This window comes from Tachypleus tridentatus, chromosome 4 (genome assembly GCF_004210375.1).
Source record: "Tachypleus tridentatus isolate NWPU-2018 chromosome 4, ASM421037v1, whole genome shotgun sequence".
Classification (NCBI taxonomy): Eukaryota; Metazoa; Arthropoda; class Merostomata; order Xiphosura; family Limulidae; genus Tachypleus; species Tachypleus tridentatus.
Window position 1 is genome coordinate 71,206,877 of NC_134828.1, and position 25,486 is coordinate 71,232,362.

A 25,486-nucleotide genomic window follows, 5' to 3' on the forward strand; every position below is an offset into this window, starting at 1 on the left:
ATATCTACACTTTCAGATTATCTTTTATCGTTAGTTAATATTTTGTTAATCATTGCTTCTAACAAAAGAAGTATTGTACTGTCTTTTGTTGTAACTAGGTTTTGCGACAGTTCATAATAATTATGAGCTGTGAAATAATTACTACAGATGAACCATATAGGGGAAGAAATATATCGAATCTCTGTGTGCCAATTCATCTGTAATGTAAAACATTTTGGGATGCTGGAAAATGTCAAGCTGGTTAATAAATGCCTTAAAAATGTTGAGGTAACACAAAGTGTAAATCCACAATGATGGAACATTATCGAATTTAAATGGTGTTTTACGTAAAACCTGAATATTTTGTATTATTATTTTCCTAATCTCCTTTCTGTTTTTGTTTAGCTTTTTAAATGCAGCTGTTGGCTGAAAATACTTTGTTATTTTTATATTTGTTATATACTTATATGGTGTTTAATAAAGTTTGTTTTACTAACACTCATTTGGTATATTTTCAAAATATTCTTTACGTTGTTTCTTTGCCACTAGATGTCCTTAAAATCAATATATTACTAAGCCTATGTTGTATCAGTTTAACTATTTTAAGTTTTGAAAAGGTAAATAGAGCAATGGTAAATGCCATTGGATGAGCATATTATTAATATTTAGGTTAGTTTTATAATTATTTTGGAGCTTATCAGATCTGTTATGTCTAACACCAAAGAAATAATCACCATTCAGATTGGACATTACTCGAATTTTGTGGGAACTCATTGGTGGAATTTGCAGGTATAATTTATAATTAATGTAAAAAGTTTTAATGAATAGAAATGTTATCTAACTTAGTTATTTGAATTTCAATATATATTCTTACAGAGTTCACATCTAGAAATAGCATATCGAGTTACAATCTATTAGTGTAAGACTAACAGTGAGAGTAAATGAGGGATAAATAAATTTTACAGTTCGAGGTATTTTTCTTATTAGTATTACGTGTTTGAATTTTTTAGAGAAGTGTCATAACGTTAGTTACCTGAAGCCCGTTATTACAAATTATGTTGTCAAAACAATGGTTGATATATACTTTGTAGTCTTGTTTATTCATTTCTTACTGACTTCCTGGTTAAATGTATCACACACTCAATAGTGCAAGCATATTTTGTCAATTTCAGCCTTTTTAAATAGAATCACTACTAGTGTCAAGTTACCAATTGACTTTGATGATTAAAAATGACTTATGGTTTTAAGACATTATGCTTTTCTGAATAATAATTTATTTTTAAAATATTGGCATTTATAATGATGAAACTTTGTAGAATTGGTATTTATAATTAGTAGTTAACTTGGGGCATATGGAATTTCTTTTTAAATTGTCCATTGGTCTTAATTGAAAACCTATTTTTTAAAGAAAAGAGTCTGTTGATGAGACAGTGGTAAGACTGTGGACTAAAATTGCTAAACTCTATGGTTTGATTCCCCACAATAGGTGCAGTAGGTAGCTTAGGGCAGCTGTTCAAGACAAAATAATAATTTAGGAATTATTGTATGTATCTATATGTTATTGTATTATTTGATACATTATCTTAATTTTATGACCATTATTTTCTTATGATAACATAGAAGACTTGTTATATACTTACACTTGTATAAAAGGACAATTTCATTTTTATTATTTCATGTCATATATTCTTTGATTCATATTGTTGTTCAAGAAGATGTATAATTTGTTTCATAAATGATAAGTTTTATATTCAAACTTTGCTGGAATGAAAACACGAGTTTATAATATTTTTATTTTCAGGAAGCATCTTTTTGTTATGATGCAACTAAAGTTCCTGAATTGGAGATCAATCATGACGTACATTTCTGTGAAGGAAAAACCTTAAGGGTAAATTTTGAAAATTTTTGGGGATATTCAACCTAAAACTAACATTTTTTCCAATGATGCATATTACTTATTTTGTAAACTTTTTTACATTCATCTTAATTTGTCCATTACAGTTTTAAAGTAAGAAGTGTGTGAAAATAGTATTTAAGGCATATCATTTTTTACAGGAAGGCAATTACCAAATTTCTGGCTTATCAAAAATTATAAAAATCACAAAACACAGAATTTTGTATGCTTTTTGTCCCCAGAATTGTGATATACATATATCCCTGTAACCTTTTTGCCACTGCATTACATATATAGTTTACATGGTATTATGATTTTTCTTTCTTCTATGCACAAGTTTTCTATTTTTAATGAGATTTTAATAATTTTTAAACTAAGGATGAAGATTTTGTGTCAACCTTTTTTTTTTTAAATGTGAATTTTTTTCTGTAAGTAATGCATATACTTTGGGAAACAATTTAAACAGTTTTAAATCACTATTATAATGCAGGCCTCATGCTGTATGAGCTATTCCTCAGATATGTTTTGTAATAAAAATGAAACAGTAATACTTAAGCATTTTTTTTGTTCATGGTATGTAAACTTGGTTTTGAATAAGGCTTTGAAAAATAAAACATTTTCATTTATCAGTAAGACTGTCACATAAAAAAAATATTCAGCACTTAGTTTTTCTCTCTTTTTGTTTCACACACATAATCTATGCTTCCAGATTTCTCACGTGGTGAAATTTAAAAGGATCTGAATTTTTGTTTTGTAATCCCCAATAACCACTACTCAATTACATGGTTCATCACTTTGTTTTTGCTATTTTGTATTTAAAGGCTATAAAATAACTTATTAGAGGCATATGCATTTATGAGGTTAAATGTATTCAAAGGTTTTGTACTGGCTTAACTCTAAATGTTTACATATTTCATCTCTTCCATTAATTCTTTTAAGATATTACATCATAGTAAGTATTAATTTTCTTTTATTTATAGGTACCTGATAAAATTAACTATATCTCTATCTGTAGGGTCACACTACCTATACGCCTCGTCTTCTTGCTATAGATCTGAAAGGAAGTTTAAACACTTTGAAGCAAACAGGAACTTTATATGACATTTCTTATACCAAACCTAGCTGTGGATGGTAAACTTATTTTAGATTTGCATTTTTTATTTGACAGGTGCTTGAATTTTTATATTTGACTTGTAATTAGTGTTTGAGTTTTTTTTAAAATGCTGAATTTGATTTGAATCAAGTTTATCGATGGAAAAGAAAATTAGAGCATAGTTCATAAAATAAAATTTATATTTTCCTTGATCTCATTTATTATTATGCTGAGATTGTATTCAAAGAAGTGTGCATAAAACTGTACAGTATTCTTTCTCATAATTAGCCAGATACATACAATCAGTACTTAACTCAGTATTGTTAACAGAAATATTTTGTTAAAGGAAAGTTGTTATCCTTTTTCTTAGGATAAGTTATGTTAATGATGACTGGAGGAATCTTCATGTTTATTGTTAGTAATATGTTTAAAGAGTTAAGATTGATGAGAAATCCCTCACTGATAGATAAAAGATCAGTAATAGTTTAATATAGAACTTGCAATTATTGAAGTAGGTTAGCTGTGTGTAGTACACAAAAGTTGATGTGAGGTGACTTTTTGTCCAACTATGGAAAGCCACTTGTATGTTTTGGTACTATGGAAAGCCACTTGTATGTTCTGGTACTATGGAAAGCCACTTGTATGTTCTGGTACTATGGAAAGCCACTTGTATGTTCTGGTACTATTTATATTAGTGTAATTTTGATTCTTATAATTGTTGTATGAGGTTCTAAAAGCTAGATAAATCAAATATTGATGAAACTGTTCCTTTTTTTAGAATAAGAAAAATAATTCTAAATATTTTATAGTTTTTGAAGTAACTGAACCAAATAAAATGTTAAAATAAATATTTATCAGGTTCTGCATTAGTAGTGATTACAAATTCTAAGAACCACACATGCTTTCTTTTAAGTCAAATGTTGATATCAAAATACACTCTGTCTGTGCATTAGGCTGTATTATTCTCTCACTATAATCATGGTTGTTATGATTTTTATATTTGATTTAATGGTGGAAAGTAATCCCAAATGAAATGTTTAACACATTTGTTTACATGTAATCTTCATATTTCATCCTTAAAACTTGAGTAAATTTATAAATAAATAAGTGTTTTACCTTCTTGAAAACTTTATTAATAAGCTTTTTATATTCTTTCAGTATTTTTATTCGTTTTAACTATATGCATGGTCACAGATGAAAAGCTTTGAACAAAAGGCCATTAATGAATACGTATGTTTAAATATTGGTAACTGTTTGTGTTTATGTTAGTGAGTTGTGTGAGTATTTAAAATCATTGCTGTGATTAAAGAGTACCATCTTATCAGTGATTAGGTCAACAATAAGATTTTGATTTGGCTTTTATAATACAAAGTGTTGTTGTTTTTTTATTTTGGTTTTTAGGGATGGAAATGTAGACATTTTCAAAAGCGAACCAGCAAGAAGAAATGAATTTTTAAAGCAAATAGAAAAAAATCAGGTAGAAATACTTTTGGTTTTAGTGTAGCTCCAAAGAGATACCCACTTGTTAATTTTAATTGTAATGGCTACCTTATTTTGTGCTAAGTTTTAAAAGCTTAACATAAATTCCACTATTCTGTCAATATAACATATTAAGCTTTAGGTGTTTTTATGTATAAAAGATTATGAATTACAATATATATATAACAAGTACAGATACATATAATATGATAAAAAAAGATGTTCTTAATGATATGGCTGAAATGTGTGTACAGTCTGACACCTGCAAAAAAAACAATGTGCATGATTGATGTTACTACTAAAAGCTTTTCTAATCCTCATTCTTACCACATTATGTAGAAGAATCAAAATTTTCTTCTTAGTTTCATGTTTACAAATTATTTAATATTTTATAAATCCTTTCCATAAAATGTCACCTCTTCTTCAAAGTTTCTTTGCTCAGAATGAATGTAGGCTCGGCATAGACAAGTGGTTAAGGCACTCGAGTTGCAATCTGAGGGTCGCAGATTCAGATTCACATCACACCAAACATGCTCGCCCTTTTAACCATGAGGATGTTGTAATGTGATGGTCAATCCCACTATTCATTGGTAAAAGAGTAGCCCAAGAGTTGGTGGTGGGTGGTGATGACTAGCTGCCTTCCCTCTAGTCTTATGCTGCAAAATTAGGGACAGCTAGTGCAGATAGTCATCGTGCAGCTTTGCATGAAATTCAAAACAAATAAACAAACAGAATGAATGTAGAATCTTGGTTGCTACCCCAGAACACCTTGTTCAGCTAATTTTGGAAAAGTGGAGTAGCTGTATTATTTCTATCGATCACAATTCTTATTGGAAATGCAGTGGAAGCCATAAGCTTAATATTGTTACTAACTTAGTGGACTTAAATAAATTGGTATAATATATTTCTTTTTACACATGGAAAAGAAATGTTATTAAGAAGGGCTTTTTTTGTTTTCATTTTGCTTATTTTGTTCTGAGGCAAATTCATAAAAGTAAAATAATGACTACTTCTCATTTACTGATCTAGAAATGAACCTGGTGTTAAGAATAGTCAAAATCAGAGACTATGGAGGACAATAAATATTTGGAAGCTCCTGTGTAAGTGGGAGTGCAGCTTTAATTTATGTCTAAGTTGTTAGTTATACTGCCACCAATTCTGTCCAGTAATGTATTGAAAAAAAAATGTGTTTTACTGATTAAAATTTATTACAAACAGATATCTGGTATTTCTGAAGCTTTAGCTCAATAGAATAATACTTTTTTTTTGTTTGGGTTAGTTAAAGGGTTCAGATAAATTATACATAAAAAAGTATTTGTAGTACCTAACAATTCTCCAGGTAGTTTTCATTTGGATAAATGTTTTTCCATGAACCTTACTGAGAAACACAAATTTGGGTTTCATGTAGCTTTCAGATATGCATTTTAGAACATATAAAAATAATATTAGTCACTAGAAAAAAGTGTTCCGAAACTAGTATAACATATTTGGCTTTTATAGTAAGGTATAAACAGATTCAATAAATAATACTGATATTTGTTTGGAGTAGCAGTATAATGATCATGTATCTAAAGACTTTTTGGTCAAGTAACTTGTGCATCAAAATTGAACTAGTAACTGGCTTCATGTAGATGAAATTTTATCTTTCTTTTTAGTTATAAGTATAGTTCATTGGCCATGTAAGGGTGGTTACTAATTAATGTTGAAAGTCGGAGTGAGATGTGAGGTGTTTAATGTATTAATGTATTCATTCAAGGAGGTTGGAGTTGAAAATTTTAGATTATTAAATAATTATGCATACTTTGTGTTTCTAATTATTTGGAAATTTCAACATCCTACATTTAATGTTACAAATTTTGAAAGGGAGAAGTCGGAAGCAAAACGCATCATGTCTTACAGGTAAATGAAGATGGATTATTTTTTAAATGTTATTTTGGAAATTAAGAAGTTACAACTTGGATAATATAAATATTTGAATTAAAAACTACTTTTTCATGCTAAGTTTACTGACATACATTGATAATAAAGTGGTTTAATTAAACTTTGAATGTGACACCATAAAAGGTTATAATGTGTACTTTAAACTGGCCATTTAGTACAACTGTTCAATTTTGTTTAGTCTGTTTTTAATTCAACAGAGGTCATACTATAAAGATACTGAGAGCTGTGAAAATTCTGATGAAAAAGATACTTGTCAAGGTATGCACTTAAAAGGAATACTTTTTTGTGTAAATAAGAAAAATAATTTATGTTAATATTTATAAATGATCTGTTTTAGACCTATTTTATGTTAAGCCATAAGTTTTGTAAAAGGATAGTAAACCCAAGTGTGCCTGTATCTAGAAGCTGCAGCACCATACTTATAGTAATACAAAGTAATGGCTAAATTAGTGTAAAGGGAAAAGAATTAGATGGTTAATGTTTTTACTAAATGAACTTTTTGTGGTGCAAAATAATTTAATTGTGATGTGTCAGAATTTATACTGTAAAAATTGTTCTGAAATGGGTTTGAGAAATTAATAAATTTTAATTTGTGAGAATTACTTTAGTTTACTGTTTTTGTATCAAGTAGTATGATTTATTATTTGTTAAAAGTGAACTGAAAGACAAAAAGATTGCTCAAACTTTTTAAAGAGAAGTTTCAGTATGGAACTTCACTCTCTCACAAGATTATCTATTGTCGTTCACTGCTGCTCCCTATGTACAAACTTTTTCTTTACATGCCACAAGCCTTCTTCCCCACCCTCCTCACCCCAATTAGAATCAAGTGATTCCAATGTGTCACTTATGTAAATCATCATTCCTTATCTCTCCACCACTAGGAGCATATTACACTCACAGGACATGTAATTCCCTGTGTACCTCGATCAAACTATCACTTCTCATCCACCACTAGGAGCATATTACACTCACAGGACATGTAATTCCTTGTGTACCTCGATCAAACTATCACTTCTCATCCACCACTATGAGCATATTACACTCACAGGACATGTAATTCCCTGTGTACCTCGATCAAACTATCACTTCTCATCCACCACTAGGAGCATATTACACTCACAGGACATGTAACTCCTTGTGTACCTCGATCAAACTATCACTTCTCATCCACCGCTAGGAGCATATTACACTCACAGGACATGTAACTCCTTGTGTACCTCGATCAAACTATCACTTCTCATCCACCACTAGAGCATATTACACTCACAGGACATGTAACTCCCTGTGTACCTCGATCAAACTATCACTTCTCATCCACCACTATGAGCATATTACACTCACAGGACATGTAACTCCCTGTGTACCTCGATCAAACTATCACTTCTCATCCACCACTATGAGCATATTACACTCACAGGACATGTAACTCCTTGTGTACCTCGATCAAACTATCACTTCTCATCCACCACTATGAGCATATTACACTCACAGGACATGTAACTCCTTGTGTACCTCGATCAAACTATCACTTCTCATCCACCACTATGAGCATATTACACTCACAGGACATGTAACTCCCTGTGTACCTCGATCAAACTATCACTTCTCATCCACCACTATGAGCATATTACACTCACAGGACATGTAACTCCTGTGTACCTCGATCAAACTATCACTTCTCATCCACCACTATGAGCATATTACACTCACAGGACATGTAACTCCCTGTGTACCTCGATCAAACTATCACTTCTCATCCACCACTATGAGCATATTACACTCACAGGACATGTAACTCCCTGTGTACCTCGATCAAACTATCACTTCTCATCCACCACTATGAGCATATTACACTCACAGGACATGTAACTCCTTGTGTACCTCGATCAAACTATCACTTCTCATCCACCACTATGAGCATATTACACTCACAGGACATGTAACTCCTTGTGTACCTCGATCAAACTATCACTTCTCATCCACCACTATGAGCATATTACACTCACAGGACATGTAACTCCCTGTGTACCTCGATCAAACTATCACTTCTCATCCACCACTATGAGCATATTACACTCACAGGACATGTAACTCCCTGTGTACCTCGATCAAACTATCACTTCTCATCCACCACTAGGAGCATATTACACTCACAGGACATGTAACTCCCTGTGTACCTCGATCAAACTATCACTTCTCATCCACCACTATGAGCATATTACACTCACAGGACATGTAACTCCCTGTGTACCTCGATCAAACTATCACTTCTCATCCACCACTAGGAGCATATTACACTCACAGGACATGTAACTCCCTGTGTACCTCGATCAAACTATCACTTCTCATCCACCACTATGAGCATATTACACTCACAGGACATGTAACTCCCTGTGTGCCTCGATCAAACTATCACTTCTCATCCACCACTAGGAGCATATTACACTCACAGGACATGTAACTCCCTGTGTACCTCGATCAAACTATCACTTCTCATCCACCACTATTAGCATATTACACTCACAGGACGTAATTCCTTGTGTACCTCGATCAAACTATCACTTCTCATCCACCACTATGAGCATATTACACTCACAGGACATGTAACTCCCTGTGTACCTCGATCAAACTATCACTTCTCATCCACCACTAGGAGCATATTACACTCACAGGACATGTAACTCCCTGTGTACCTCGATCAAACTATCACTTCTCATCCACCACTAGGAGCATATTACACTCACAGGACATGTAACTCCCTGTGTGCCTCGATCAAACTATCACTTCTCATCCACCACTATGAGCATATTACACTCACAGGACATGTAACTCCCTGTGTACCTCGATCAAACTATCACTTCTCATCCACCACTATGAGCATATTACACTCACAGGACATGTAACTCCCTGTGTACCTCGATCAAACTATCACTTCTCATCCACCACTATGAGCATATTACACTCACAGGACATGTAACTCCCTGTGTACCTCGATCAAACTATCACTTCTCATCCACCACTATGAGCATATTACACTCACAGGACATGTAACTCCCTGTGTACCTCGATCAAACTATCACTTCTCATCCACCACTATGAGCATATTACACTCACAGGACATGTAACTCCCTGTGTACCTCGATCAAACTATCACTCATCCACCACTCAGCATATTACACTCACAGGACATGTAACTCCCTGTGTACCTCGATCAAACTATCACTTCTCATCCACCACTATGTATATTACACTCACAGGACATGTAACTCCCTGTGTACCTCGATCAAACTATCACTTCTCATCCACCACTATGAGCATATTACACTCACAGGACATGTAACTCCCTGTGTACCTCGATCAAACTATCACTTCTCATCCACCACTATGAGCATATTACACTCACAGGACATGTAACTCCCTGTGTACCTCGATCAAACTATCACTTCTCATCCACCACTATGAGCATATTACACTCACAGGACATGTAACTCCCTGTGTACCTCGATCAAACTATCACTTCTCATCCACCACTATGAGCATATTACACTCACAGGACATGTAACTCCCTGTGTACCTCGATCAAACTATCACTTCTCAGTTGGCAGCACTTGTACTCGAACGTCTTTCCTTTTGTCTTTCAGTTTGAGCTATAATTATTTCTTGAAGTGTTCTAATTTTTTTTAATGTTACATTAATTCCATTTAATTATAATCATCTTTATTTAAAATAAATACATTTGGTTTTGTTAACTTCTGAAGCATGAGTTTCAAAGTCAATTTCACTACTTTGGGTGTCTACATTTTAACACACACTTTATCACAGACTTCAGGTGCAGGTGACTTGATGGGGAGATTGGTCTACATTTTTTATCCAGGGAGATTGAACATTACATATTGCCCCACTTCCTCATGAACCTGTGCAGTCTGACTAGGACTTAGGTTGCTGTTTCCACTTCCTGAATTTGCCATGCTTTCACATATCTTTTAAGAAGATTCCATTTTGACTTCTATGTTTTGTTCTTAGACTTTATTCCTCAGCTGCATGATGTTTTAGCTCTCTTTCCTGTTTCTTATGACCCATTTTCTTTCTTACTGCATGAGCATTTTTACCAACTCTTTTTTTCTCCATATATATGGGTTACATGGCCATTTACTCATTTTTATTAAGAATTTTTTAATGGACAGGAGATTCCTAGTTTGTCTGTGTTCGACACTTTTCCGTTCTTTTCCACAGGAACTTGGAGTCCTTTGGGCTGTGTTTTGAGTGTCACACTTTTCAGTAGAAAGATAAATGCTATCACTGAACAACTCCCTCTCACTGTTGCAAACGGGCTCTATGTCGACAACTTTCACGTCTTGTGTCAGTTGTCGAACATGAGATATATTGAACGGCAACTACAAACTGCCCACAATCGTGTACTGAAGTGGACCACTGCAAACAGCTTTAATTTCTCTCTCTCTAAAACCGTTTGCATGCACTTTTGCCACCTCTGGGGTATTCACTCTGATCCTGAACTCTGTGTTGGTGAAGTTTCACTGCCAGCGGTCCCTCAAACCAAGTTCTTGGGGCTTATCATTGACCGTAAGCTGACCTTACTGTCAGCACTTAAAGCAGCTACGGGCCAAATGCACAAGAGCACTGAACATCCTCCATTTCCTCTCTACCACCAGTTGGGGAGCAGATCGATGTTCTATGTTAAAGCTATATCGTGCTCTTATTCGATCGAAACTCGACTATGGATCAATGGTCTATGGCTTTGCCAGACCCTTGGCCTTAAAGATGCTGGACCCCATTCATCACCAAGGACTTTGACTCTGCACTGGGGCTTTCTGCACCTCCCCAGTTCAGAGCTTATGGGTAGAATCTCATGAACCTTCTCTGCACCTTCGCCATTTGCAACTGTCTTTACTATATTCTTCGAAACTTCATTCCTTACCAAAGCATCCCACCTGGAGATGTGTTTTCCTTCCTCAGTGGGCCATACTTTTTCAGAACAGATGATCTGCCATTGCTCCTTTTGGCCTTTGCATCCAGGCACAATTGGATGATTTGGGTCTGTCTTTGGATAACATTGCAGAATCCACTGGTCAGCCCATCCCACCATGGCCTATTACAGTCCCCAAATGTGAACTTTCTTTAAGTCATCTGAGAAAGGGAGATACTCCTGATTGGAATTACCTCTTTTATTTACTGAACATTTTCGAAAATCTTTCCATTCTAGTTTATACGGATGGTTGCAACTCAGGTACTTCTGTGGGCTCTGCCATGGTTTGTTGCAGTTCGGTGGTTGCACGCAGAATCCCCTCTACAGCTTCTGTGTTCACTGCTGAACTGTACGCCATATCTCTTACCCTGGATCATATTGAAGCTAAGCAGTACTCCAACTGCACTATTTATACTGACTTGCTTAGTTCTTTACTGGCCTTGGAATCACTTCACGATGGCTCACACCCTGTTCTCGCTGATATTCAAAACTGACTGGCTCATTTCTCATTAACATCTACTTCTATTTAGTTTTTCTGAATACCAGGCCACGTTCGTATTCGAGGGAACGAGCTTGCAGACACGGCAGCTAAATCTATCCGCTCTGGCACTGTCACCTGTACCTGTTCCGTACATGGACTATGGTCCTGTATTCAAGGCTCAGCTCCGTGCCAGCTAGCAGTCCACTTGGAATGAGCAATGTGACAACAAGCTTTTCCAAATAAAATCCTATATTGGGCTTTGACTGTCTAGCTTCCGTAAGGTTCGGAAGGAGGGAGTTGTTCTGATGAGACTACGCATTGGTCACAGTTTTTTAACTCATTGTTTTCTTTTATCTGAAACTGTTGCACCAGTGTGTAGTTTGTGTAACACTCAAATCACCGTAAGCCACATTTTACTTTCTTGCCATCATTACGACTCTCAACGACAGCACTATTTTAAACATGTTCTGTCACAGGGTTTGTCCATAACATTGGACAGTGGTATTGGTGACGGTGACACTGTCCACCTTCATAAAGTTTTTTGTTTTTTAATGGCCATTAATCTTTTTAATCTCATTTAAGTTTCTGATATTTATTCATTACACTTTTAATTGTGGTTCCCTTTTAAGAATCACAATCTCTCAAATCGATTTGAAATTAGAAAATGGCCGTAACATTAAATAACTCGACACCAGCACTGGAAAGGCCAACTTCAGGTGACTAACGCTGCTGTTTGAACTATCCGTTAGAACTACCTGTTAATCATCCTGGTGAGTTATTATTACAATTTTGCTGCATATCTTTTAAAACTTTTATTACTTTACTTTTTGATAATGGCTGTAGTAAAACACATAACCCGGAACCAGGACTGGTAAGGCCAACTTCAGGTGACTGATGATGGTTCTTGTACTTACCTGTTAGTCTTCCTGTTGGGTTATGATAATTACCATTATGCTTCAGAAAGTCCTTTACAACTTCTTACTGTAGTTTCTCTCTTAACATTGCAGACTTGATGTCAACATTGGTTTTATGCTATTTATGTTTTTACATGCTGTTTTGTTTTACCTTCATCTTCTTTTATGAATTTTACTACATTTACTTTACTTTTACTTTTTTACCGGACGTGTGGTACAGATAGTGTAGCTGCTTTGTGCCATAAAACACTAGATCAACCAACCAATCCAATTTACAGTAATTAATATGATGGAGTGAGACATCAGAGTGCATTTAATCCCTTTGACTGGGAACCCTCATCCTTCTCTCACATGGATGTTGGTACTTTGTGGACAGGTTTTGGATTTAAAGTGCTTACACAGGATTCAGGCTATTTATCTTCTTCCATCTGTGTTGTGGACCACAGTAGTGGTATGGGAATTGTTCCAGTACTATCCTTGGCTATTGCTTGTTATCTTTTGTTACAAAGATGTCTTTGCTATTTGGATGGTCCTGGACTGTTTCACTGTTGAGTAGTTGACTGCATGCAGTAGAGATTCTTTTCAATACCAGATGTGAAGTTTTTGGATCGATAGCTAAAAGCTATTCCTTGTGTTATACCCGGAATCAGAACAGTTCTCAATTCTCTGGTTTTTAAGTTTGAGAAGATGATGGTATAATCATCATACTACAATGAGAAAAATGGGTAAAAATGGACCACATTTGGTAAGGCAGCTACAAAACTTCTTCATGGGGTAACAACATTTGTGTCAGGGTGCTTCTTTCATTTTCCACCTTAATATCTTACACATTCAACACATGAGTAAAGAGTGTACCTGTCTCAAAAGTGGTGAGGTTTCCCTCTTTAGGTCTTCCGAATTGACTTTTTTATCTACTGAGATATTTTTTGGATGCTTCTTTGGAGTAGGACGGTTCTTCCCTCACAACTAGTCTCTCCTCCTAATCAATATGGGATTCAAGCTAATCATATGTGCAAGGAAAAGTACCATAGCAGAAGTTATAATTTTTCCTATATTCTCCAACTGTGTAGTGCAGAAAACAGTTATTTATTCTAAGTTTTCTATTGTGTTAAATGAGATTGTATGATAAACATGAGCATTATCCTGACCTTGTGGACAGAATATTTCAAGGTTTTGACCAAACTTATTCAGCAGGTACTATATACAAAATTTTAAACCTGATTAACTTTTGAAAGTCAAGATAAAAAAGTCAATAGTACATATAGTTCTTCCCAATCTTTTGCACATCTGTCTTTACAGAATGAATGTATAGCAACCACACTTTTACAATAGGTACAACATACATAATTCTAGATTGGTTGTCTTTGAATTCTCTTGAGTTAATGGTCAATGAAATTGGGTGACTTAAATGTACATTGTAACATTACTGGGAGGATAAGTGTTTCATGAGTATAATGTGCACTTCTTATCTTTTATTTAAATCTTGATTAAACTAAATATATCTGTTACACTTACTTTTTGCTGTGCATTTTAACTGATATTTATATATTTTTTTTTTACAATGAAATTTAATTTCAATAGAATTTTGAAATGGGCTAGTTCATTCTTCTGGTGGTTTTTACTGTACCTGGAAACGTTTTAGTTGTTTTAGATTTGTGCTTATGTTGAAATTTGTACATTCTACAACAACCTCAAAAAGAGACTTGCTCTTTATTATACACATGGTTTCCTTATCATTAAGGTGACAATAGAAGATTTCAGTAAGCATCAGACAGTCACATCTGTTACAATGAGATAATTTAAAATCAGTCACAAAGGTGAAGTTCATACTAATGCTTGAGGTTTTAGAATGGACTTATTTCTGTTAATTAATAAAACTTAAAATCTGTTTTCAATATATCCTTTGTTGCATAAACATAAGTTTAAAATAATGAACTTACAAAAGCTGGGCATTTTTAATCACTGATGGTGGGTGTAGTTTGTGTAGTTGGCTGTAAAATATGTTTATTGACCATGAAAAGTAGTAGTTTTTATTGTTGTTGATAATGGATTAGGCATTGAAAAATGGGTTATTAACTGTTAGCAAACATCCATTTTATGTTTACAGCAAAACTTTACATAATCTATTCCAATATGAATATAAATTAAATATAAATCAGCTCAACTACATTGTATCATGCATTGTGTTATTGTAGCATAATGAAAATTGTATATACTGCTAATTATGTATACCATCTTCTGAAAATTTTAGTGGGTTGTTTGATCTTACGCTTTTAGCATGTTGAATTGTTCACACACGTTTAAAAAGCTTAGGGAGAAGATATCTAATTTATTTTCAGCTGGTGAACATATGCTTATGAATTTGACTTTCACATGTGTATTGTAATGTTACTGTAGAATATACTTTTATAGTGCAACATTTGCATATTTATTGTTCTTGCCATTTTACTGTAATATATGGTTATGCATTTCAATCTTGGAAAACTCTTCTATATACAGTCATAAATGTGTGATCTTCATTTTATTGTAAAATAATATTTGCTCTCCCTGTTTAATTATCGTTGTGTATTTTAAAGATATATTTGTTCATATTAAATAGTTATGTAAATATAATTTTCCCTTTTACATAGCACAACAATCGATGATGTATTTTTTTTTCTTAAGTTAGACATTAAGATGGAAAAATGAACAAAAGGGGACTGTTTTTTTTTTTTCAGCCACATTCTCTTCAGCAGTACCTGAAGTTGCATCTGAAGATGCATTTGGACCGAAGACTTATAATTTGGATAATGAAGTCAAAGTGTGGTCAGATTTTCTCAAAACTCAGTTTCACTCTCGAAGCATTTGTCTGGTTGATGAGTACTTCCATGACAGGTTGGATGTTCGTTCATTTAGGGGTACTGTGTTAATTACACAGCTCTTCAGCTATATTATGAGATAGATATGGAGCTTGCCTTAACATAACTTTTTTTGTTTTAGTTTTAATTTTGTTTTTACGTGTTTATTGAGTTGAGTTAAAGATGTACTGAAATACATCATGAGAAGTTGTTTTTTATTCTAATGCAACAAAATATCTTTCAGAGATTTTACAGGTAACTTTTGGCTGTGCTCATCCTAGTAATTAGTACCCCAAGAATATTTACTAGCTATCTTCCTGTAGTTTTTCAGATAAAAGTTAAGGATGGTTATTTACAGACGGTGCTTTGTTTGCAACTTAACAAAGCATTGTGAAACAAACAAGTAAACTTGATTTTCAAGTTAAAAAATGTTGACTCATAATTAAAATACATGCATCTCTTATTCTAAACAGATTGTTTATATTCAGGCCAAAATTGGAACATTTTTCTCTTTCAAAAATTATTTAAAATGGTAACTATATTTATTACACATCAATGAATGTGAAAAGAGACTTTACGTTCAACAATGTATTTATTGCAGTGAACAAGATCCATTTGATCTATTTGGCCTTGGATTGCAAGTGATGTCCTCTGAAAACTTCTGTGATGATGTTGAAAACAGGTTGCGTTTATTTTCAGAAGAGTGTGACTTTCTTCAAGTGAGATTTACATGTATACTGTTACATTTTGTACACTTCTATTAAATCTGTCTTCATTACCAAATGGATGTCAGACTGACCACAGAAACAGTCCTTTCCTGTTTACAAATATTCTTAATAAATAGCAAAAAGTTAAATGTGTAAATTTTAGATATAAGGATGTTTTTAAGTTAGAGTATGAAAGTCTTTTGCAACAAGCGATCTTTTTTTTAATGCAGAGTTCAATGTCTGAGGATCATGTAGTAATGAGAGAAAAATCATTGTACTAAATATTGTCAATTATGATCAGTGATGTCGAGAAACCCACTTGTTGAGAAATTTATATGCAAAAACGGCTCGTTTGGGTTGAGAAAATATTTTACATAGAAGAGCGAACAACGTTTCGACCTTCGGTCATCGTCAGGTTCACAAAGAAAGAGGTAACTGACCGGAAGCTGACCTTTATATGCCTTTATACCTATATTAATATAATAAAATAAATAAATTATATATTCAAAGATCTAATACCACCCTCTACATTCCGACACTCAGATACACAACCCCCTTTCAAACGTGGTCAGCTTCCGGTCAGTTACCTCTTTCTTTGTGAACCTGACGATGACCGAAGAAGGTCGAAACGTTGTTCGCTCTTCTATGTAAAATATTTTCTCAACCCAAACGAGCCGTTTATGCATATAAATTGTCAATTATGGTTTCAACATGTGAATGAATAAATAAGCGACTAGTTTTAAGTAATGGATGAGTGATTCTATTGGATATTCCTGAAACTTCAATTGAATTTTCAAGTAGCATTTTATTGAGCAAAAGTGTGTGACCTTACAGTCACTACAGTCTTCACTAATACACAAGCCATGAACATGGAAGTATAGTTATTTGATCTTTATATTGAAACAAGTATTTCATGCAGAGGCTAGATCTGTATCTAAGTTTGAACTGAATTTGAAAGTAGAAGTTTTTTATTAATAATTATAGTTGTTTTTCAGTTCCAACAGGCAGCTGGAAGTTCTTGCTTAGAAATTTGCAAGTAATATTTGTAAGAAAGTCGGATGGATAGCCATTGTTTAACACTAGCTACAGGCTTAGTAAAATTGACTGAGGTCATGACCCCAAATTGATGTAGATGTACGGCATGGACTACTCACAAGCTGCTCTATACTGCTGGTATTTCTGCACTAAATAATTTTTTACTTAATTAAATAATTCACCTAAGAACACAGAATAATAGTATGTATAAAGTAATATCCTATAACTTCATAATTTTTTCTGGCTTTCTAACTGTGCCTGTCAGTGTGTTTCCTATGGGAAGAATTATGTGCTTGAAACAAAATAGATAATTCTCTGTAAGTAAAGTAATGTATTATAACACATCATTTGTTAAATTAAAACTTTAGCTTTCAATTCATTATAAATAATATAATATTAAACATCAGAGAAAACTAGTGGGAATTTGTAAAAAAAAAAAAAAAGGATGTGACACGTAGATGTAGCATGAGTGGTCTGATTTTCTAGTTTATGATTCTGTGAGTAAGTATGATTGAAGACTATAAAAAGTATGCTTTGCTTGAGTAATAACTTTATAATAAGTAATTTATGTTGTATTCTGTACTTCTTGGAGGGGTAGCAGATAAATTAGAGAACAGGGAAAACATGGAGAGCAAATGCCTCAATTCTCTTACCATAGAAAACTGAGGACATTTTTAATATTGCCTTATAAAATTAAGTACTTATATTTTATAATATACTTATATAATATCAAATGTTGGAGAATAAGTAATATTTTGATGCCACGTTTATTCATATATCATGATAAGAAAGCAATTTGATTAAATTTTGAATGTAACTTGGTTAAACCTTGTGAAATTCACAAATATAGGCCATTATGGAAAAAATTAACAAGTGTTTTGTTTTTTTGCAGAAATGTAATTTCTCCTTACACAATATGAGAACTGGAACATAGATTAAAATTTCTCTTTTAAAATGGCATATCTAGGTGTTGTTTAACGAAATTGGAAATAAAGTTGTTAAAATTAGAATAAAGGCCTGTAAAAGTACTTTTATGACAACTTTGGTAATCGATGATAATTTTTAGTTTGGATGTGAACTTGATATTTTGTTCTGGGGAGTTCAGGTAAATAAAAAATATAGGAATATGGCTAGATTGTTGAAAAAGCAAAAAAATAGTATAAACGCTATAGTGTTTGTACAATACAGGTTTTGTATCACATGGGTGGTTTCCTAGCCAATTATGTTCATGACAACATTGAAAACTATTGCCTATTGTTGTACCATGTGGGGATCTCATAGCAGTTTCATCTGTCTGGTCATAAATTACTTTATTAAAGAGGAAATGGACAAGAAGTTCCAATAATTGCTTATAGGTGAAACCTAGATTCTGCTGAGTGTCAAAAGAAAAGAGAAGGTTCATGATTAAATTTCAAGTTTTATCCAGGATGATGTTTAATATAGAGAGATTCAATATGAAAACTGGTCATAATAGCAGAATAATTTTAGAGATTCCAGAAGCAAGTATAAAAGAAATGACAATAGTAAATTTATTTAAAGTGAGGGTTTTAAGAATAGACGAGTGTAATGGCAGAAGCCTACAGCTGAGAGAATATGATAAAGATGATATTCAGTTTTGTGCATTTTGGGTAAGTCTTAAAAAATACCACATATTGTGACACATGGAACAGTTTGATGGAAAGTTGTTTCAGTGATAATATATTGATTTCTGAATGGTTTGAAAAAAATATAAGATCTTAACTTCCATCTTAAAGGTTAGGGATAACAAGTATGTGTCTGTTTCTGTTTTGTCTTTCAATTTATGGTGATCACTTTTGTTTTTTTTTTAATTTAGGGTGATCACTGAACTGGGGGTTAATTTTATCAGCATAACCAAATTCTTTCATAATGATAATATTATCTATATCACAATGTTTTCATTAAAACGTTTATTTTTTACTCTCACATTACATGGACTTGTTCTATTTGACTGACAGTGTGACCATCACCATAAAAAATATGAAATAAATCTAAATTATTCTTTTTCTCTCACTTTCTAGAATTATAATTTATCATAAACAGCTTCCCTTCAAGCTCACAACGAGCTTTAAAAAACAGGACAAATGCATAACTTACAGTATTGACTTACATAACACATTTACAACTCAAGTGATAATCATGCAGATTTTTATTTAACATTTTTCTGACCTAGTAAGTTTCTGAATTTTACGTTTTTGCAAATTTTATAACAAAGTAAAATAATATGCACAAAGAACACAAAATTAAGTACTTTTTGCTGTCAAACCTAATGAAACCTAACCCTACTATTTTTGTAACAATGGCAAGGGTACAGAAATAATTTTTATTTATTTTAAATATCCAGGTAAGGGCACAAAATAATAGCATGCACAGAACATGCAATGTTCTATAACTTATAATTTGACTGGTTTCTAACTAATGTATAAGTGTCTTGAAGTAATTCACTTATATAGTTGAGGTAAACTTTTCAGTAGTAACAATGAATCTGTAGGTTGAATCATTCAAACACTGTCATCAGGATGTGTTAGCCTTAAGTGGAAGTCAGTAATTTAGAATCTTTACTATGGACCTGGAGATTTATGGTTTACATCTTTTTGCTGCAAAAAAGTGCTCTATATTTTGGGACTGTGGGTGCACTATAATGGTCAAATCCTGCTATGCAATCATGAGTTAGAGTCCAGTGGATGTTACCGATTAGCTGCTTTGCTTTTAGTCTGCAAGCTCAAAAAATGGAAGGCTAAACATGAATAGTCTTTGTATAGCTTTGCACAAAATTAAACATGTTGGGATTTAGAGTGAAAGCTGGGGAATACAGTAATAGGTGTGAACAGTGTGAGAATTAATAATATATATGAGTTACTGTTTTTGTTCACGTTGTTGAAATTGTGCCTACTTATCAAACTTTGTTGTTTTTTATTGGTGTAAAAACGTTTTGTGTGTGATAGGTTTAGTCATCAGAACTGTGACTGTTATTAAAGGCATGTTCCTAGCTCCATATAAATTATTCTCCACATATGATAACATTAGTAAAATCATCATTTGCATTGTATATTACAAACCATACTCCCCATTGCAACAGTGGTAACTTTTGCAGTAGTAATACTAAAAGCGATAAATAACTGAAGAGTACTAGTACAGAAACAGTCTTATATTTCACAAAAACTTTAAGAATAAGAAATTAAGTAAGTGAAAAGACATATTATTTTAAATTTTTAATGGAAACATATTTATTTTTAAAAACTTGTATGAGAGATGTTTTTACTTGGTTAACCCATGTAAAATTTATTGATGTTATTTTAGTTGTAAACATGATTCAAAATGTACAATGCCATTAAAATTCTGTTAATTTTTGGATACTCCATTGAGCTCAGTAACATGCTTTATTAACCCTATTATTACTGGTGGGATTCATATTTACTCCAGCAGCTTTATGAATTTATTTTTCTGAAATTATTTGTGGGCTCATGACTTCGTTAGTTTTTCAGTAGATAATAGTGTAAGTCTCACAGAAAAATATAAACAAAATTAGGATCAATGTTGGATTGATCTGACTAATTACTGATGGTTTTTTGTGAACTTTATATCAAAATTATATGATTTTATACTATTTTTTGGGGCATTTCTTTACAGTAAATATTTGCAAAAGTCAAAAATGTAAAATTACTCGGTATAATGTGATGTGTTGATCCATATTGGTAGTAAATGATTAAAAAACAAATTGGTAATTTAATGGATAATGGATGTATGTTAAATTTGGACTTAAGATATCTGCTAACACACTGTTTCATAGTAACTGCTTACATTATTTTGTTATTAGTGTAAAGAAATATGAAAGTTTTTTTTGTTAAATTGCAACACTCACAAAGTATATCTCTCTCCTGTAATGGATATAGAAGATGTGTATGTAATCATAGTTTATCCAGCAATCCTAAAATTCCTAATTTTTTTTAAATCTCACCAATACATCTCTCAAATTTTATGATATCTTCAGAACAAATATTATTGTTTTTCTGATCATATTAAGTAAGAAAAATGCCTGGTCTTGATATACAAAAATAATCTTGTTTATTACTAACAAACACTTTATTTCAAAATGTTTCTAGTGTTAACATATGAGTGTCAGTCACTATGTTAAACTGAATGTTTTCCTTAATCCTTCTTGTATGTTTTTTGAAAATATCTCTAAACTTTCATTTAAATAACCCTTGTTGTATCCCAGAAAGTACTTTATTTTACTCTTAAGCCTGTAGTTGGTATATTTTTAATGAGATAGATTGTTAGTAATTGTCATTTGATAGAGCTTAATTCTGAAGGTAGATACATATACAAAGGTTTTCCTTTTTTTTTTTAATTTTTCTTTTGTGAATTAAAATATATATTAGCCAAATTTCACCTTATAGATATGTATAGATAAATATTAATTTTCTGTTCTTTTACAGGGCTTTAACATTCTTTTAGATGGGTATAATGGATTTTCTGGTGTGGCTGCAGGTATATTAAACCTATTAAATGATGATTACAAAAACCAAATTAAGTTCTGCTGTCCTCTTTATCAACCAGAATACAAAATATTGGGAAATGTGGTAAGTTCAAAAAGAGATGAAATGCAGAATTATGGTGCACTTTTATTGAAATTTAAAACCATAATTATTAATATACTCAGAAATGTAATCCATAAAGTTGAAAATATTTGTAACTATGACCAAAGTAAAAATTTTTCTATGTATTTGGTTATGAAAAATTTACTTATTTTTTTTTCATTTCTGCTGAATTGTATATTTCTCCTTATGTAGTCCTATAGAAAAAAAGTATATTAGCTTTACATTGGTAACATCTGTGTAAGAAACTAGTTCTTTATTCTAAGTGAGTAAAGGAACTACAATGATAATTTTTCACATTTCCTAAATTACCATTTGATCATTGTAGTCTACTTACCTGATGATGTGAGGTTAATATGGTGAAATGTAACTGTACATATAACACACTGTTTATCCAACAATAAACAATTGTTTTCAGTTCTGTGTTCTGTCTATAACTTGGATTTATAGGTTTTGAAATCTTTTTTTCTTTTTTTAATGAATTGTATGTTTTTCATTATCTAGCCCCAGATGGAAGAAGTACACAGACTTTTCAGTAGTATTCTCTGTTTTGAAAACTTAGCAGGAAATAGTTCTTTGTTTTGTCCAATGTCTTTAGGTACCAACCTTGTATCTTCTTCAGAACCTCTCTCATTTTCTCATTTAAACTACAATGTAAGTTAAGATTGCATTCTTGAAAGAAGGTTATTTGTTTTCTCTTATGTCATGGTGTTCACATTTAACTTTCTATTTTTACCTGTATTCCATATTTCTTAAATTAATAGAAACTTACCTATCTTGTGAATAAAGGATGTGCATTTTACTAATTTTAGCAAGATGTAAACTTTTGGTTTATGTTTCCTGTTTATGGTATTCAGTGAGCTCTGAACTGCAGGTATAAATTTTATGATTGTAACTGTATATTAGTTCTTTGTTGTAGAGACTAGAAACAACTTAAAGTGCTTAGAAATTATTACTTTTTCAATAAATGTATTTCTCATTTATACCTAACCTGATTTTACAATGTCAATAATTTAAAAATACATGGGAGAATTATACTTTCTTGACCTTGTTTCAGAGAAAGTGTATAACAGCTGGTTTGCCTACATGTATATTTCTGCTGATGGTTATTGGTTTGGGTGTTTTGTGTAGGAATGTTAATCCATATTTGGGCCCTTTTTGTATACATATCAAAGTCACTCTAGAGTCTTAATTGCTGTAATCTAATGTTAGTTATAAATTTTTATATTTATTCCGCATGCATAACTTCAGGCAATTGGATAAATGTTTGTTGAATTTAAAAAAGTAATTATACTTCTATAATAATGTGTACAACTTGATCTCTGGAGTGTTAGCTTGATGGAATCAAGTTTTAAATAGTTTTTTTACTTAATATCAGGTGTTTTTAAAGCCAAAACTCAGTATGATAAACTATTATTTGTTACCATTGCATTGAAAACTCTTGTTATTTTTATTAATAAGAAAGAATAGTTTAACCTTGTTAAACCATGTCTCCTATAGAGAAAAACAGGACATAAATAGTAATATTGTATTTAAACTGCATGTTGAAGACATGCCAATGAGTAATACTCTATGAAATATAACCAGAAATGTTTGTTGTCTCAGAAGTTACAACTTAAAATTTAGTTCTAAACACTGAAGTGGTCACTGTATGATATATAATTACGATTTAAAAGACATTAATTTGCTATGATGATGAAATTTCATATTGGAAGTAACTCGTCTCTGGACATTAAACATTGTTTGTGAATACCTGAAGTATTATAATGGAAGGGATTCAACCATAGTAAAATATAAGATGTTCTCCTAATTCCACCAAAACTACTTTGTCAGGAGTGTACAAACTTATGATTCTGGAAGATAGTAGTCTATTTTCTGTAACTTCTGTACAGGTGAACAAGCTACCTATTTCTTTAATACTTTAGTTTCATTGTGTTTACAATGCTGTGTGAGGTAGTAAAAGCTAGCATGTTTAATTTAAGGTTGACATGTTTTTAGTATCTTTTACAATAATATTCAATTTTTAGTACACTATGATGGCCTTTAAATTATCTAGCTCTATATATGACCACAATCATATTATTGATGAAGAAACCTAGAAAACTAACATCTCTAGAATATTTTCTAACATGCATCAACATGTTGGATGCTGGAAATAAGTAAAAATGCTAACATTTATATAGAAGATAAATTTCTTTATTTTTATATAATCTAATAATAGATAATTCTTTTTTCTAGCCCACATTACCCTATCACACAAGTGCTATCATTACATCAGCCCTTGATACTATCACTCTCCCATTTCGTCATAAGAAGAATGCAGTTCATATGGTTGATATTATAAACACCTTAAGCATTGTAGGGAGAAAGGTAAGTAATGTAAACAATAGTGAAATATGCATATGTTAACATTTACTATCTTGGTGAACCAGTACATGTCTTTCAATTCTTTTTGCAGTGCACATTTTCATTGAAATTAAACAATCTTAGATTTGGAACAAGAATTTGCTGGAACAAATGTTTACACACAATGATAAATTTATTTTTTCAGTCTGTACTTTCTTCAGGGAATCTTAAGAGTTATGAACAGTTAAATCAGTTGTAAATGTACAGCAATTATAAAAATATCGCTGAGCATTTTTGCATTAACAGCCAAATTTAGGATACATGTTGAAGTGAAAACTGTTTTATTTACATATTTAAATCAGTAATTGAGATGTTTGTTTCAGCTAAAACTGTGTATTTTTTTATTTACACTATTTCTTTAATTGTATTTGAGAATATTTTGTTAATATCTTTGGATATGCCTTTTCAACTGTTTTATATTTTTATTATAGATGGCAACTTTTAGCCTTTGTCTTCCTGTCTCTCTTCCTGAAGAAAGTTACCTGTCAGACATATGGTTACCTAGAAACAGTAAAAGAAGCATACAGCTTCAGTCTTTGTTACCTAACTGTGATATATACGGGTCTAAAATTACTTCTGAAGCGATAGTTTTACGAGGAATTCCATCTTCTCTAACTTATAGGTAGTAAATAAACTATTGGTATCTTACTTTAAAGTGGACAGAGTAGTACTTTACTGCAAAAAAGTATTGTAATGCCTTACTGTAAAGAAACTATAGTAATACAGTTATATCTTACTGTAAAGAAACTATTGTAATGCTTCACAAATGAACTTATTGCATAAATCATGTTTGTTTGATATCAGCACTGGTAAGCACAATATTCCTTTTATTAGACTCTTACAAGTACATTTGAATATCTAAAAGAGAACCTACTTTTTACTAATAATTTATTTTTGAAGTAATAAAGGTCCCTACTCTTAACCATTTTCTTGCCAACTAACTTTGGTATAAACACATCTCAGCATTCATACAACCACATAGCACATCACATGATCAATCTACATTATTTACACAAATAAATCAAAGATTCTAAAAATGTGTTAAGTGTTCTAAGCAGAGTGGCCAAACAGTATATCCTTTCTAGGAAAATGAACTTCTACACTGTAATCAAAGCTTTAT

General features: G+C 32.2%; 1 protein-coding gene across 3 annotated transcripts in view; it reads left to right on the top strand.

Moving 5' to 3' along the window:
* The first annotated feature begins 501 nt into the window (after positions 1-501).
* The window catches only part of mst (misato mitochondrial distribution and morphology regulator), a 31,749-nt gene continuing 6,764 nt past the window's right edge, over positions 502-25,486 (top strand). The window contains exons 1-12 of one of the 3 annotated variants that reach the window (XM_076499192.1): positions 527-768; positions 1,781-1,867; positions 2,889-3,004; positions 4,368-4,443; positions 6,309-6,344; positions 6,584-6,644; positions 15,483-15,639; positions 16,204-16,321; positions 21,802-21,945; positions 22,465-22,614; positions 24,199-24,330; positions 24,798-24,988. In XM_076499192.1, the coding sequence (XP_076355307.1) occupies positions 688-768; positions 1,781-1,867; positions 2,889-3,004; positions 4,368-4,443; positions 6,309-6,344; positions 6,584-6,644; positions 15,483-15,639; positions 16,204-16,321; positions 21,802-21,945; positions 22,465-22,614; positions 24,199-24,330; positions 24,798-24,988 (1,349 nt within the window). In that variant the 5' untranslated portion in view covers positions 527-687. Of the gene's footprint in view, positions 769-1,780; positions 1,868-2,888; positions 3,005-4,367; positions 4,444-6,308; positions 6,345-6,583; positions 6,645-15,482; positions 15,640-16,203; positions 16,322-21,801; positions 21,946-22,464; positions 22,615-24,198; positions 24,331-24,797; positions 24,989-25,486 lie in introns of all 3 variants that reach the window. The other 2 variants (XM_076499193.1, XM_076499194.1) reach the window with 2 other exon arrangements.